Consider the following 17,822-nt stretch of genomic DNA (forward strand, 5'->3'; position numbering starts at 1 on the left):
ATCTGTGTACCATTACGCTTTTCTAGGTCATGTCCCACAAGATAAGCCTCACATACAAGAGCAATTGGAGACCCAAACTTAGGAGATGCATATACCAATAAAATTATGGGGGTCGTATCCTTCTATAGGCCAGAACATGCATCTAGATCAGTCTGAGCAAATAGAAGAAGCAGTGGTGGTTAAAGAGCATAATGAACAGCAGCAAAGACATGGAAGGTCAGAGAGGTCCACTGAATACCATTCTGGAAATGTGCTTAAGGTGCAGAGAGAGTCGGCTGTTTGAAGCAAGCACCAGACTGTTTTAATCATGTGAAGACAAGAGAAAAAAATACAACGGACATTAGAGTACTGGTACTAAGTCATTAAGAAGAGGCAGTTGTCCTTTTGGTGGAAGGTTCTGAACTCTCTATGACCTGGCTGCTCTTGGAGATGGAAAACCTCTAAGGCAATAAGGTTCTGGACTTCAGGGATGGACTTCAGCTCATAGAATCATAGAATCATAGAATCAAAGAGTTGGAAGAGACCTCATGGGCCATCCAGTCCAACCCCCTGCCAAGAAGCAGGAATATTGCATTCAAATCACCCCCTGACAGATGGCCATCCAGCTTCTGCTTAAAAGCCTCCAAAGAAGGAGCCTCCACCACACTCCGGGGCAGAGAGTTCCACTGCTGAACGGCTCTCACAGTCAGGAAGTTCTTCCTCATGCTCAGTGGCAGAGAACATCCCAAGAGGCTCAGTCAGTGGAAACAGCAGTAGAAAGCACTGTTGGACAATGTATGCTATATTATGCTGGATGAACCAATGGCATGGCATGGCATGGCATAAGGGCCTCTGTGCCCTAAGTTTCTTCTTTCTTTAGGCGATCCCTCGTTGGATGAGTAAGATGGTCTTCCATGATGGGCTTCCTTGTGGATTCGTAGGTGGCTGTGGAGCCCTATTCTTGACCCGCATCTTCTCCCACAGTGAAGGCATTGGTTTCCAGGTGGAAGGCGGTCCCAGTCGGGGTTGGCTTTACACGCCTTCCTCCTGGCACGTTTCTCTCTTTCAAGCTCCACTCGTGCCTCCTCGAATTCTGCAGCACTGCTGGTCACAGCTGACCTTCAGCTGGAGCGCTCAAGGGCCAGGGCTTCCCAGTTCTCAGTGTCTATGCCAGAGATTTTAAGGTTGGCTTTGAGCCCATCTTTCAATCTCTTTTCCTGTCCACCAATGTTCCGTTTTCCGTTCTTAAGTTCAGAGGAGAGCAACTGCTTTGGGAGACGGTGGTCAGGCATCCGGACAACGTGGCCGGCCCAGCAGAGTTGATGGCAGAGGACCATCACTTCAATGCCATCAACTGAGGCTTCAACTGAGGCGTTATGTTATGTTTGTCTTGTTGATCTGTCTTGTTGATTGTTAATTGTTGTGGATTGATGCTGTTGATCCTGTTTGTTGCATTGTTATGTTTTAATTGCACTGACACTGTTTGATAATTGTACCATGTAAACCGCATTGAGTCGCCTGTCAAGGGCTGAAAAATGCGGTATAGAAATAAAGCAAGCAAATAAATAAATAAATAAATGCTGGTGGTCTTTGCTTCTTCCAGCACGCTAACATTTGTCCACTTGTCTTCCCAATTTGCAGGATTTTCCAGAGGCAGCGCTGATGGAATCGTTCCAGGAGTTGCATGTGACGTCTGTAGACAGTCCATGTTTCATAGGCATAAAGCAGGGTTGGGAGGACAATAGCTTTATAGACAAGCACCTTGGTATCCCTACGGATGTCCCGGTCCTCAAACACTCTCTGCTTCATTCGGAAAAATGCTGCACTCACAGAGCTCAAGCAGTGTTGTATTTCAGTGTCGATGTTGACTTTGGTGGAGAGGTGGCTGCCAAGGTAGCAGAAATGGTCAACATTTTCTAATGTTACACCATTAAGCTGTATCTCTGGCATTGGGGATGGGTTAGGGTGCCCTAAGCATGAGTCCTTGGGGCTCTATGAGAGGAGCTCACCGGTTCTGTGGATGCTTACTATTCTTCTTCTCCTTCTTCTTACAAAATGTGGATGGCCATCTGTTAGGGGTATTTTAATTGTTTCTCCTGCATGAAGGGGATAGACCAGATTGCCTTAGGGTTCTTCCACTGAAATACTGTTATGTTGGTTAAAATTGTTCTTCATTTTAAATACTGCATTATTTATTTATTGGACTGTGTGAATTAGTTCACACAAACATTCTCTACCCATCTGCCTGGCCCATGCCTTATACATTATATAAAATATAATATATAATACAATATACAAACATTTCTTGGGGCTCTATGAGAACCTTTTGCTTCAAAAAGGGCTCCTGAGCTTGAGAAGCCCTGGTCTACTGCATATGAGTTCCTCGTCATCATCCCAGAGCAATAATAAAAGCTTCTCTGATTGTGGGAGTTGGGGGAGTTCCTGGAGTCTTCCTGGGGAGTAAGTTCATAAGCAGGTGGAAAGGATTTTGGTGCAGCTGGCTGAGTGTCAGCTGCATTAAGATCACTCTGACCAAAAGGTCATGAGTTCGAAGCCAGCCCGGGTTGGAGTGGGCTTCCAACCAATTGTGTAGCCTGTTGTCGACCTTTGAAACCTGAAAGACAGTTGCATCTGTCAAGTAGGAAAATATAGGTACCACCTTAAAGTGTGGGGAGGCTAAATTAACTAATTTATGAGGCCATAAAAAAGACTCCAGCAAAGCACTCCAGCAAAAGCATGCGGGGAATGCGGAAGTACTTCATCAGTGTCGCAGATGGACGATGAAAATGACAGCTCCCATGGCGGCCAGAAAAAGTTAAATAGCCTCTGTGTATGTCTGTATATGTTGTAAGTCAAAATTGGCATTGAATGTTTGCCGTATATGTGTACACTGTAATCCGCCCTGAGTCCCCTGCGGGGTGAGAAGGGTGGAATATAAATACTGTATATAAGGTGTATTTATTATGGTTTTCTGTAACCAAGTCAATTTCCTGAACGGTTAACACACAAATATTGGAGTCTTAGGCTATGAGAGCTGCTGGTTTCTCTTCTCTTTCACCTTTCTTTTCAAAGTTTCCAATCAAATTCCGTGTTTCGGAGCTCTGTAGGTTTTTCTCCCACAATTTAGTGCAGACATCGAGCACCTGCGGGAGGAATTTATGGTGCTCATTTCTACCTCAAGAGATAGTGCTACAAATTTCTGGCTTCCTCTGGCTTTTTGCTCTAGTAGGATCCTAGGAAGGTACATTAACTGCAGATGTAGGAAAATAAGAGCCGGAATCATAGACTCATAGAATCATAGATTTGGAACAGAGACATCTCCAGCTCATCCCCTGTTTGGGTATCAGCCAGCATGTCAACGACTTAAATCTAGAAATAGTTTTCTAAGATCTACAGAGAAACTCGCTGGAACACCTCAGCAAGTGAGAGTCCAAAAGTGGCAGGCTCAAACCCAGAACCTCAACCAAAGGCTGATACCAAATGAGAGACTCCCCCCTGGGCACTCAGAAGACTGGGCGACTTGGAAGGCGCTGAACAGACTGCGCTCTGGCACCACGAGATGCAGAGCCAACCTTCAGAAATGGGGCTACAAAGTGGAATCCTCGATATGCGAGTGTGGTGAGGAGCAAACCACTGACCACCTGCTGCAATGCAACCTGAGCCCTGCTACATACACAATGGAGGACCTTCTTGCAGCAACACCAGAGGCACTCGAAGTGGCCAGTCACTGGTCAAAGGACATTTAATCAACTACCAAACTCGCAAATTTTGTATTTTGCCTGTTTGTTTGCTTTGTTCTGTTAGAAATGTAATATAATTGACTGGTTGCCCTGACACAACAAATAAATAGATTTGGAAGAGACCTCATAGGCCATCCAGAACTATATTTCACCTTTCTACAAAAAATCACAAATGCATGTAAAAATATAATATTTCCAACTGTATGATACTGAAAGGTCTTTTTGTAACTGGAAGATAATTTGGAAGACCAGACAAATCAGTGAAGGATGAGCATATCAACAGCTAAAAGTCACAATCCCTTTGCACACTTTAGAGCTAGCATACCACTGAACACAGACTATAGAAGCTACAACCAGAGATGGCTATAACATGCAGCTAGATAGGATGGTCTTTGGAATACAATATGAACTTCCCAGTATCAAAATCAGCACCTTTTGCTGAGGGACATGAGTGGGAAGATGCTCCTGGACTCTTAGAGTTTTTTAATACTGGTAGCCAGATTTTGTTCATTTTCATGGTTTCCTCCTTTCTGTATTAAAAAAACTCTAAAATTGCAACAGCACAACAACAGAGAGGAAACAAACAAGGACATCTAATCACCTCTCAACAAAAGTTTGCTCCAGGCACAGTCAGGCCATTGTATGCTAATCAAGGTAGTCAGTTGAAACATTCACACCTAGCTCCAGCAGACAAGAGTCCTTTGTCCCACCCTGGTCATTCCACAGATATATAAACCCCTTTTCCTAGTTCCAACAGACCTCACGACCTCTGAGGATGCTTGCCATAGATGCAGGTGGAACGTCAGGATAGAATGCCTCTAGACCATGGCCATATAGCCTGAAAAAACCTACAACAACCCAAAGGCATTGAATGTTTGCCTATATATGTGTATACTGTAATCTGCTCCGAGTCCCCTTGGGGAAATAGAGTAAAATATAACTAAAGTGTATCATCATCATCATCATCATTAGTATCTAGTTCTATATATGTGTGTGTGTATTTTTCTATCTGTTTTCTCTTTTTGTGTTTTATGTTTTGGGTTGTACATTCTGTTCTTTCTGCCAAAATCAATAAAAATATCCTTAAAAATGAAGTCCAGATTATCAAATGGCAATGTCCATATTGAAATCATCCATCTGTATTTTGAAGCAGTAACACAAACCAGTCCAAATGTCCAACGTTTAACCTACTACCAACCACTATCTCTCGGATAGTAAAACATCCTTGCCCAAGGATCCTGGCATTCCAAATGCCATTCTCTATCAGTCTCTTAATGCAGAATAGACCGTTTTCAGCTTACAACACTGGATTTATATATTTATAAATGACTACAGACAGCTGGTCAATAAAGGATGATAATAACATCACACGATATCAAGCAAGCAACATTAGAACCAATTGCCGGATATAAGGACAGGAATCAAAGGTCTGAAATACAAATAGATGCTGATGGATATGGTTAAGGGACTTGGAGAACATGAAATGTCACAAGGAAGAGACTATCAGACCTTAAAGGGAGTGGAAAGAACACAGTTCAAGCAGAGGCAGGAAAGGAAGGAACATCCAAATGGGTACAGTGTGGGCAAGGAAGAATATATCACATTTGTGCAAAACAAAAACCCAGGCTGAACCAAAGTCAGGAATAAATGCAACAAGCAAAGGTACATTCATATTGTAATGTAGTGTCTCTCAACCTTCCTAAAGCCACGGCCCCTTAATACAGTTCCTCATGTTGTGGTGACCCCCAACCATAACATTATTTTCGTTGCTACTTCATACCTGTAGTTTTGCTACTGTTAGAAATCGTCATGTAAATATCTGATATGCAGGATGTATTTTCATTCACTGGACCAAATTTGGCACAAATACCCAATACACCCAAATTTCAAATACTGGTGAGGTTGGGGGAATTGATTATGTCATTTGGGATTTATAGTTCACCCACAATCAAAGAGCATTCTGAACTCCACCAACGATGGAACTGAACCAAACTTGGCAAACCAAACTCCCATGACCAAGAGTAAAATACTGGAAGGGTTTGGTGGGCATTGACCTTGAGTTTTGGAGTTGTAGTTCACCTACATCCGGAGAGTACTGAGATTTCTAGTTCACCCACAATCAAAGAGCATTCTGAGCTCCATCAACAATGGAATTGAACCAAGCTTGGCAAATCAAACTCCCATGACCAAGAGAAAATACTGGAAGGGTTTGGTGGGCATTGACCTTGAGTTTTGGAGTCGTAGTTCACCTACATCCAGAGAGCACTGGGATTTCTAGTTCACCCACAATCAAAGAGCATTCTGAACTCCACCAACAATGGAATTGAACCAAACTTGGCAAACCAAACTCCCATGACCAAGAGAAAATACTGAAAGGCTTTGGTGGGCATTGATCTTGAGTTTTGGAGTTGTAGTTCACCTGCATCCAGAGAGCACTGTGGACTCAAACAATGACGGATCTGGACCAAATTTGGCATGAATCTGCCCAAATTTGAACACTGGTGGTGTTTGGGGAAAATAGACCTTGTGCTGGTACAGCTGTACCAGAAGCTCCCACTTTATTTGCCTTGTATTAAGTGTTTGTTTGCAGCCCAAGGCTTGGGATTCTGCAGAAGGGTAGCTTCCTGTTAAAGTTTGCAGTTATAGGGCAGGCCCCCTGTCCATCATCCTTAGGTTCCTTAGTTCTGCCCCATTTTGGGTTTTGAGAAGAGAAGTGAGCCATTTTCAGTCAGTCACACACAAGGAAGCTAGTCTATAGGACGCAGATCAGTCCGTCCCGTAGGAAAAGTTTCATTCCTCAAGATCATCCGGGGACCATCCGGTGATCATCTGGGGATCATTCAGGGAAATAGAAAGAGAAGGAAAAGATCCCGAAGGCTCTGGCTGAGAGCTCACAGCCTCTCAGCCTCATAGCATCAGAGGGGAAACAGCTCTGAAGTTCCCATAGGACAGCATTACAGAACCAGGGAATTCCCGATGAAATGTCTTCAAACCTTGGCTGGTAGGTTTACTCGATGTCCAGACACATTTGGGATCGGTAGTAAGACCCAGACCAGCGAGGCCCAGATGATAGACAGCCTGGGAGAGATTATAAAGAGTTCTTCCTCATGCTGAGAAAGTACAGTTAATCCAGGTCAGTGCCAGACTCTTAAATACTAGAATAAGAAAGCCTTGAAGTGTTGTTTGAAGATTTGTTATTTGTTCCTTAATAAAGACTTTGTTGTACCATTAAAGACTCTAAAGACCATTACTTCAGGAAATCCCTAAGAATCTCTCTTTGAGGCACCCCGGCTTCCCACTGGGTTTAAAGTATACGTCCTATAGAATAAAGACAATTTGCTCAGACCCAGTGCGCGACAGAACAGATCTTGACATTTGGGAGTTGTCATTACTGGGATTTATAATTCACCTACAACCAAAGAGAATTCTGAACTCTCCCAATGATGGAATTGGACTAAACTTCCCACACAGAACCCCCATGACCAACAGAAAATACCGTGTTTCTGATGGTCTTTGGTGACCCCACTGATACCCCCTTGATGACAAATGCTGTAAAGCATAATTCCCAGGGAAGTTCTAATACTGTTATTGTAGAAATTATCCAATGGCTACAGGGGAAACACCCAATGGAAATTTGGGAGATGTAAAACCATAAACCATCTCTGGGAAATCCTTACCTAAAAAAACCTCTGAGAAATCCATGGGGTCATCAGCACACATCAACTGGTGACTTGAAGGCCCATACAGACATAATGTTGCATCTGCTAAATGTTCACTCCATTTCTCCCAATTAAGGTATTTGAAGTCATAACACTGAGGAGGGCAGATGATGACTTAGATTCCTTAGATTTCTCTTATTAATGGGATGGGCTGAGCCAAAATCAATGTAATGACAAATATAATATTCCGAAGCTGCGATCTCCAGTGGCTGCATGGATTTCCAAAAAGCCAATAAAACAAAACAAAACTGGATGAGTCCACAACTTCACTTCTGGGTTTGAAAAATGGACATTTAAATGTCAACAGGGCAGGCTTGTCCTGCAAATATTAAAAAGGCAATTAGCCTCTTCTGGGGTGACAAGACAAAAAAAGAAATCTGTGGAGTTTAGCGCAATCGAGGGCCATAAAAATAGCCCTGGAGGCAGCAGTTTGCCCATCCCTGATTATTGCTACAAGGCGCACTGAAAGTAAAATTTAACCACAGCAGGTCAATAGCGACAACCAACATATGCAATGGCCAAACCCTTCTGCAATTCTTGCAAAGCATTGTATAGAATCAGACCGTGACACTGGTCATGCTAGAGTAGGCATGGCCCAACTTGGGTCCTCCAGGTGTTTCGGACTTCAACACCCACACTTCCTAACAGCCTCAGACCCTTTCTCTTTCCCCCTGAGGAAGGGGCCTGAGGCTGTTAGGAAGTGTGGGAGTTGAAGTCCAAAACACCTGGAGTTATGGTCCAAGTTGGCCCATGCCTGTGCTATGAGTATGTCGTTCACATACTGAAGGAACTGTGGGATTTGAAGCCCAGAACACCTGGAGGGCCCAAGGTGGCCCATGCCTGTGCTATGAGTACAACGTCCACATATTGATGGAACTGTGGGAGTTGAAATCTAAAACACCTGGAGGGTCCAAGTTTGCCTGTTCTGTCGCGTGCTGGGCCTGTAAAGAATTTCCTTTAGGACAGGACATGCAACCTTTGCCCAGCGGGAAGCCAGGGGGCCCAAAGAGAAGTTCTCAGAGGTTTTCCACCACAAATAGTCTTTCGATGGCTTGTGAAGTATAACAAAGTATTTTATTAATGAACAATCAAACAGAAACTTCTCTTGTCTTCAGAAAGTTAAACAAATGGTTCCAGGCTTTTATGCAACTGGTAGCTTCCTAAACTTGCCCACGAAGGACAGGCAACTGTCTTCAATAACTTCTTCTTTACTTTAAAGGAAAGTCCCCTTTTCACCTTCTCCCAGGCTGACTGTAATCTGACCCTTACGGATGTGGGCTACGCTACCGAGTTGAACTGCTTCTCGAACGCCGAGTGGACCTACCAGTAAAGGCTTAGATGTTCTCCAGCTGGAGTTCTTTGGTCTTTAGGACTGTTTCCCTGGAAATCTTTGAAGACTCTTAAGACTGTTCTCCCCCGGAAGGTCTTAAGGGTTGAAGCTTTTGTACAGGGGAAGCTTGCACACGTCCTGTACATTAGCTTTCCTTGCTGAAACTAACTAAAAATGGCTCCCTTCCCTTCCCAATTGCCCCGAGCAAGGGGCGGGACCAAAACTTAACGATGATGGACAGGTGACATGCCCTATGACTGCAACCAAAGGAAGCCACCTATCTGCAGAGTCCCTGAAACCTTGGACTGCAAGCAAACATTTAATACAAAGCAAATAAAATTGGAGCTCCTGGTACAGCCGTACCAGAACACTGCCCATGCCTGGACTAGAGTTATGTTGCATTATACTGCTATAAGGTGCTAGGAACATGAGAGGAACCCTGTCAGGCCAGACCAGGGATTTGTTCATCTAGTTTAGCAATCTGTTTCACACAATGGACAACCAGATGCTTCCTGGAAAACTATAAGCAGGACAAGAAGACTCAGTCATTGCTGTTTTGGAGCCTTCATTGATGGTGGCACGATGTCACTATTAATTACCGGTGAAACAGACGTAGAGTGAAAAGGAGTTTGTGCGTCTTTGATTTCTAAATGTCATGGGGAAGGGAAGACAAGCAATGTTAGGCACAGGAAATGAAACAACCATAGCAAAGGCTGAGGCTGCAGCCTTTACTAGGATAGTTTAGATTACAAGGCAAAAAAAGCTGGTTCACTGATCTCGGCATTCATCAAGATTTGGAAAATTTGAGATTTACTCTCTGAAAAGCCAGCTAACATTCACAGACATCTACTGGTTATTCTTCATGTGCTGTGGTTCAGCCAGATGAGGGGGTTGAGGGTGCAGGGCCTGATGGTTCTGTGGGTGTCCAGACAGAGGAGGGTTTAGAGCAGTGGTTCTCAACCTTCCTAATGCCGCGAACACTTAATACAGTTCCTCATGTTGTGGTGACCCCCAACCAGAACCCTAACATTATGAATCGCCATGTAAATAATGATCTACAGGATGTATTTTCATTCACTGGAGCAAATTTGGCACAAACCCGGTATGTCCAAATTTGAATACTGGTGGGGTTGGTGGGGGGATTGATTTTGCCATTTGGGAGTTGTAGTTGCTGGGATTTATAGTTAACCTGTAAACAAAGAGCATTCTGAACCCCACCAACTATGGAATTGAACCAAAGTTGGCACACAGAACTCCCATGACCAACAGAAAATACTGGAAGGGTTTGGTGGGCATTGACCTTGAGTTTGGGAGTTGAAGTTCGCCTATATCCAGAGAGCACTCTAGACTCCAACAATGATGGATCTGGACCAAACTTGGCATGAATACTCAATATGTTCAAATGTGAACACTCGTGGGGTTTTGGGAAAATAGACCTTGAGATTTGGGTGTTGTACTTGCTGGGATTTATAGTTCACCTACAATCAAGGAGCGTTCTGAACCCCACCAATGATAGAATTGGGCCAAACTTCCCACACAGAGGCCCCCATGACCAACAGAAAATACTGTGTTTTCTGATGGTCTTTGGCGACCCCTCTGACACCCTTTCACGACCCCCAGGTTGAGAAACACTGGTTTAGAGCAAGCTGACAGAATTGAGGGGTTTTGGAGTAAGTTGCTGAGTCAAAGTGTGAAAGTGAAACTGATTTGGAAGCCAACAGGCAGGGAGGGGAGGATAACATTAGCTCATCCGAAGAAACAGCTGGCTTAGACAGAGATACCAGGCTGCTTCTGAGGGAGAAGAAATTCAGGTGCAAGAAAAGCCATGGCAAAGAGAGGCAGAAGGGGGCCTCTCAAGGTCAAAGGAATGCATTCATGTTTTGCAGCCTTTAAATTCGGGAGAGAGCTGTTAGGATTTTTAAATCAAGCAATGTTGCTCCTGGAGTGAGAAGCTCCTGTCTTGTTCTTGGTTCATGCTTTAGCTCAACACCCAAGATTGACCTACAAAACCCTATACGGTTCCGGCCCAGCGTATCTGTCCGAATGCATCTCCTTCTACGTCCCGCCTCGGAGTTTAAGATCTTCTGGGGAGGCCCTGCTCTCGGCCCCACCTCTAGCACAAGTGGGATTGGTGGGGACGAGGAGCAGGGCCTTCTCGCTGGTGGCCCCTCACCTGTGGAATTCACTTCCCGGGGAAATTAGGTCATCGACATCCCTCCTCTCTTTTAGAAGGAAACTAAAAACATGGATATGGGACCAGGCCTTTGGGTAATCTGGCAGATAGACAAAGGACAATTGATAAATAGAATTGATAGGATTAGACAATGTGGAATGAATTTACGGACTCTGAGCTGGTGAACGTTGAGCATTAGACTGGTTTTATGGATTGTGATGTATAATTGATTGTTTTAATTGTTTTATAATTGCTGTTGATATATGTTTTTATCTTATTGTTTGTGTTGGCATCGAATTGTACCTTTTGTAAGCCGCCCTGAGTCCCCCCTCGGGGGTTGAGAAGGGCGGGGTAGAAATGCGCTAAATAAATAGATAAATAAGATTCCTGGTCAAATTTTGCTTCTGACTTTATAGATTTACCTATGGATTCATGCTCTTGCTTTGTTCCTTGTTTCCTGGACTAATGTTCATGTCTTAATTCTTGTTTTTTTGCATTTACTTATTGCTTTTGGGACTTGCTTTCTTTATTAACACTTGTATTTCTACCCCATTATTTGCTTAAGGTGCCCTTGGCCCTTTCTTATATGTGTTTTACCAATAAATTGTTTATTATCACGTCTGGTTTCCTGGTGTGTTCTGTGAGCAAGGTGAACTCCTGCCGAGGTGCAACATCATGTTATTTAGTGCCAAAACCCCCACTCTGATTAATTTAAGTGGATTCCCCACCTAAGCAAGTGCCTAGGAGACTACCTAACGCATTTATTTTTCAAATTGGCCCAAAGAATATTCTAACAGTGTATTTAATTGTGCCATAATAACGGTGTCTTATTCCCTCTCTGCATTGCAAAAGTGTTACTGGCTATGGAGTAACTGATGTAGTGTGTTTCCCAAATGGAAGGCATTAATAGCCCTCTTGCATTTTATAGCCTCCTAAAGCAAAGACCATGACACCCTCCATGGCTCAAAACAGCTCAACTGGACCACAATTGAGACTACTGATAGAAACAGAAGAAGTAAGAGCGGAAACAGCAAGGATCCTGAAAAAGGCAAAACTTCCCTCCAGTAACATTACAAGGAAGGAAAGACAAGCCATCAGAGACCTCAACTCAGATCCTGATATCCTCATTCTCCCAGCAGACAAGGGGAATGCCACAGTAATCATGCATATAGAACAATACAAGGAGAAGGTCAGAAAAATCCTGGATCCTACGATATACAGAAAACTTAAACAAGACCAACTTCCAAAATAACCAGGAAAACCAACACTCTGATTAAGAACTCCTCAATCAACTTCGACATACGACAACAGCTATGTAAATGGGAAGCCCTTCCACCTAGGCTTTATGGACTTTAGCTTTAGCCATGTATAAATATGTGAGAGGAAGCCACAGGGAGGAGGGAGCAAGCTTATTTTCTGCTTCCCTGGAGACTAGGACGTGGAACAATGGCTTCAAACTACAAGAGAGGAGATTCCATCTGAACATGAGGAAGAACTTCCTGACTGTGAGAGCCGTTCAGCAGTGGAACTCTCCGCCCCGGAGTGTGGTGGAGGCTCCTTCTTTGGAAGCTTTTAAACAGAGGCTGGATGGCCATCTGTCAGGGGTGATTTGAATGCAATATTCCTGCTTCTTGGCAGAATGGGGTTGGACTGGATGGCCCATGAGGTCTCTTCCAACTCTTTGATTCTATGATTCTATGACTGCCAAAAATCCAGGACTCCACCCCACTCAGACCTATCGTGAGCGCCATTGGATCCTCCACGTACGACTTAGTAAAATTTCTTGCTGCACAATTACAAAGCCATATTGGGCTCAGTACACATTACATCAAGGACTCAGCCCACTTCATTGAAAAAATCAGCAATTTCAAGCTAAATATCAATGACAAACTGATCAGCTTTGATGTGGTGTCTCTATTGACCATGGTCCTGGTAGCAGACACCATAGCACTCATCAACCAGAGGTTCCCAGAAGACATCGCAGCTCTGTTTCACCATTGCCTCACCACCAGCTATTTTCAGAGGGACAATGAATTCTACGAACAGAAAGATGGAGTAGCCATGGGGAGCCCTCTCAGCCCGGTCATAGCTAATTTATACATGGAACACTTTGAAAAACAAGCCCTGGAAACAGCAACCAAAAAGCCCACGATATGGTTCAGATACGTGGATGACACTTTCACTATTTGGAGCCATGGAGAAGAACTCAACAGGTTCCTGGACCATCTCAACAGCATCCACCCAAACATCCAGTTCACCATGGAAAAAGAAAATGAAGGAAGACTGCCTTTTCTAGATGTCCTGGTCATCCGCAAACCAGATCAACAATTGGGTCACACCGTTTACAGAAAACCCACACACACAGATAGATATCTACATAAAAACTCCAACCATCACCCAAATCAAAAAAGAAGCACCATTAAAGCCTTGGCAGACCGTGCAAAAAGAATCTGCGAGACATGGCTTTATTTCTCATCACAAGAGGTTTGAGAAATGAAGTTTAGAATGGAGCAACGTGTCCAAAAGGAGCCAAAGGGTGGGGGGCAATGAACTGGTCCTTTTTACAACAATTTTGTCTGCTAGGAATAAGTATTCCAAAATTAGGAGGAATGTTCTTTGTTGTGAGGGTGTGCAAGCTTCCAGAGAGCCATATAACGAATGCTGTAGAAAAATAAACTCTTGTATACATGTATACAACTAGCTGGTCCTATTCAGCATCTTATCGTTTTTGTTTCCAAATGCAATTGTTGCTGCATCTAACATATAAAATATGCAAACAAGGTTCAAAACGTAAGAAAGCTTCAATAAGCAAAAAGTGTCACAGGGGTTATTTAAACAACCAAATTAACTAACTGATGTGGTTGAAAAGTGAAACATAATTTGCAATTGAGCAGCTGTTGTTCCGTACTTCCTTGAGACAGAACATACCAATTATCCCCTTCTGTTTTCCTTGCTGCTCATATACATTGGAAATCTGGTGAGAAACAACGCGTGGGCATTCAGCAAACCAGAGAGGTGCATGCACGTTTTACACACAAACAGGCTAACTGTCAACGCTAATCCAAAACAGGGCTTACCTCCTTGCAAAGTGTACTCTGTGACTGCCCTGCTGAAAATCCCCAGGCCGGCTCCATTGTAAGATGCCACCTGGATTTCGTACTGAGTCCAAATGATCAGGTCTTTGATCAAGCAGTAGTTAATCTCTGCACTGGTGATGTTCTTGTGTTGATATTCTCCAGGAAGGCCTGCTAAGCGATACCTAAACAGAAGAAGGATCATTCAGTGGAGGTAGATGAAAGAATGAATGAATGGAGTCAAAGTAGGCAACTTGATTATTCTAAGTAGCACATTTTCTGAAAACATAATATTCCTCACTATGTATTGTATTCCATGCAGCTGTGGACAAGTTTACATAGGGACCACCAAATGCAGCAGCATTGCCCAAACACGAGTCAAGGAACATAACATACAAACAATCTACAAACCCACCAAGAAAATCCAACCAATGCTCCGTTCAGCAAAGGACAAGAGGGATCCTCTCACCTCTGCAGGAGTCTACCGTGTACCATGCAGCTGTGGACAAGTCTACATAGGGACCACAAAACGCAGCATTGCCCAAACACGCATCAAGGAACATGAAAGGTACTGCAGAGCACTTCAACCAGAGAAGTCAGACATAGCAGAGCACCTGATGAACCAGCCTGGACACAGCATATTATTTGAGAACACAGAAGTGCTGGACCACTCTCACAACCACCATGTCAGACTACACAGAGAAGCCATTGAAGTCCACAAGCATGTGGACAATTTCAACAGAAGGGAGGAAACCATGAAAATGAACAAAATCTGGCTACCAGTATTAAAAAACTCTAAAATCACAACAACAAAACAACAAAGAGTAAACAATCAGGCACAACAAATCACTCTCAACAAAAGATTCCTCCCAGGCACTTCCAAGCCATTAAATGCTAATCAAGGTGGTCAGTTGAAACATTCACACCCAGTTCCAGCAGACAAAAGTCCTTTGTTCCACCCTGGTCATTCCACAGATATATAAACCAATTTTCCTACTTCCAACAGACCTCACTACCTCTGAGGATGCTTGCCATAGATGCAGCTGAAATGTCAGGAGAAAATGCCTCTAGAACATGGCCATATAGCCTGGAAAAACCTACAACAACCCATTCCTCACTGTATTTCCCAAATCAGAATTGGCTAAAATCTTGTTGGACTGGTAGCCTAGCAGTAACAGAGATCCAGGCAGCCAGCAGAGTGAACACCATCTCTCCCACCAGGCATTACAACCCAGAAAAGTGAATTTGGAGGAAATATTTAGGGACAAAATGATACTCAAAGCAAAAAAGCAAAGATGGTGGTAGTAATTCGATCATCTGGAGAGGCCCTACTGACGCTCCCACCTGCATCGCAAGCACGGTTAGTGGGGATGAGAGAGAGGGCCTTCTCGGTGGTGGCCCCTCGACTCTGGAACTCACTCCCTAAGGACATCAGGCATGCCCCATCTCTGGCAGTCTTCAGGAGGAGCTTGAAAACGTGGTTGTTCCAGTGTGCCTTCCCAGAATAACGAACCTTTAGCATTATGCACCGGGATTGTGGCGCAGCTGGCTGAGTGTCAGCTGCATTAAGATTACTCTGACCAAAAAGGCATGAGTTCGAAGCCAGCCCGGGTTGGAGTGGGTTTCCAACCAATTGTGTAGCCTGTTGTCGACCTTTGCAACCCGAAAGACAGTTGCATCTGTCAAGTAGGAAAATAAGGTACCACCTTAAAAGTGTGGGGAGGCTAAATTAACTGATTTATGAGGCCATAAAGAAGACTCCCGGCAAAGCATTCCAGTGGGGAAGCACGCGGGGAATGCAGAAGTGCTTCATCAGTGTTGCAGATGGACAATGAAAGCGACAGCTCCCTTGGCGGCCAGAAAAAAAAAGTTAAATAGCCTCTGTGTATGTCTGTATATGTTTGTATGTCAAAAATTGGCATTGAATGTTTGCCATATATGTGTACACTGTAATCCACCCTGAGTCCCCTGTGGGGTGAGAAGGGCGGAATATAAAAGCTGTAAATAATAATAATAATAATAATAATAATAATAATAATAATAAATGTATGTGTGGATGCCATCAACAACATAGAGTACCTGTCGATTCAAGGGCCTGGATCATTTGCTCCAATTGATCCCATTGTTTTGGAAACTCTGCAGACTAGTCTATTGGGCAAATCCCCTTTCAGGAAGAGATCCTGCATCACAGAACGTACTGGCAGAATAGAAGACAGCTCTAATGGTATGTTTTATTGAATGTGAGCAGAAACAATACCTGCGTGTTAGCATTAATAATCCACTACTAATTAATAGATTTAAACAACATCAGCTGTCTCAAAAATGAAGTTATTCGGCTGTGACTGCGACAATATTAAACTTGGATTTCACTGAGAATGCATGCCCAAAGCTAAGTAAAACTTGTGTTTTATCCTGTTTTATGGCTGTGGAAAAAATTACAGCTTGTCCAATAAAAATGATGATTTAGTGTTTGTCTTCTCCTTGCGTGCCTCCTCCCCTTGGCACCCTTAAACGCGATTATTATTGTTTTTGTCAAGGTGCAGCTGTAAATCAGCATGAACCATGTTTATCCCTGAAGACGTTTGTCTTCAAAATGGAGAGCTCAGGAGCGATTAGCCAATTATTGGGGAATCCGTGATTATGGTCCCAAAACGACAATCGGAAGAGTAATTGGCCTTCCGTGGAATTTGATGACGATCTCTAGGAAGACTACAGGTGAGCAAAACAGCTGTTTAATTAAACCTTGTGACAGATACTACTAACAAGAGGGAGAAAGAGACTTTATGGCCAATTGTTGCACCTTCCTGCTGACTATTATCTAAAGCAAACTAATAATTTGGAGCCATGGAGAAGAAGAACTCAACAGGTTCCTGGACCATCTCAAGAGCATCCATCCAAACATCCAGTTCACCATGGAAAAAGAAAATGAAGGAAGGCTGCCTTTTCTAGATGTCCTAGTCATCCGCAAACCAGATCAACAATTGGATCACACCGTCTACAGAAAACCCACACACAGAGATAGATATCTACATAAAAACTCCAACCATCACCCTAGTCGAAAAAGAAGCACCATTAAAGCCCTGACAGACCGTGCAAAAAAAAATCTGCAAAGCCCACCTCCTCCAAGATGAACTGAACCACCTCAATTGGGCTCTCCAGGCCAATGGAGACTCCACCTCAGACATCAGAAGAGCTGCAAGACAACCAAGAACAAGCCACGAGAGTAAAGATGAAGATCCATCCAGAGGAAAAGTGTTCCTGCCATACATCAAGGGAACCACTGACCGCATAGGGAAGCTGATGAGGAAACACAACATACAAACTATCTACAGACCCACCAAGAAAATCCAACAAAGAACAAAAGGGATCCTCTCACTTCTGCAAGAGTCTACTGCGTACCATGCAGCTGTGGACAAGTCTACAGAGGGACCACCAAACGCAGCAGCCTTGCCCAAACATGAATCAAGGAACATGAAAGGCACTACAGACTACTTCAACCAGAGAAATCAGCCATAGCAGAGCACCTGATGAACCAACCTGGACACAGCATTTTATTTGAGAAGACAGAAATGTTGGACCACTCTCACAACCACCATGTCAGACTGCACAGAAAAGCCATTGAAATCCACAAGCATGTGGACAATTTCAACAGAAAGGAGGAGACCATGAACAAAATCTGGCTACCAGTATTAAAAAACTCTAAAATTGCAACAGCACAACAACAGAGAGGAAACAAACAAGGACATCTAATCACCTCTCAACAAAAGTTTAATCCAGGCACAGTCAGCCCATTGTATGCAAATCAAA

The 17,822-nt window shown here is 43.6% G+C and overlaps 1 protein-coding gene across 5 annotated transcripts in view; it reads right to left on the bottom strand.

The window, feature by feature from the left end:
• The window catches only part of LOC132772495 (protein sidekick-1-like), a 1,018,253-nt gene that overhangs the window by 372,380 nt on the left and 628,051 nt on the right, over window positions 1-17,822 (bottom strand). For all 5 annotated transcript variants that reach the window (XM_067461407.1, XM_067461410.1, XM_067461408.1 and 2 more), the window contains exon 17: window positions 14,019-14,200. In XM_067461407.1, the coding sequence (XP_067317508.1) occupies window positions 14,019-14,200 (182 nt within the window). The remainder of the gene's footprint in view (window positions 1-14,018; window positions 14,201-17,822) is intronic.

The sequence above is a fragment of the Anolis sagrei genome, chromosome Y, assembly GCF_037176765.1.
Source record: "Anolis sagrei isolate rAnoSag1 chromosome Y, rAnoSag1.mat, whole genome shotgun sequence".
NCBI classification, from domain to species: domain Eukaryota; kingdom Metazoa; phylum Chordata; class Lepidosauria; order Squamata; family Dactyloidae; genus Anolis; species Anolis sagrei.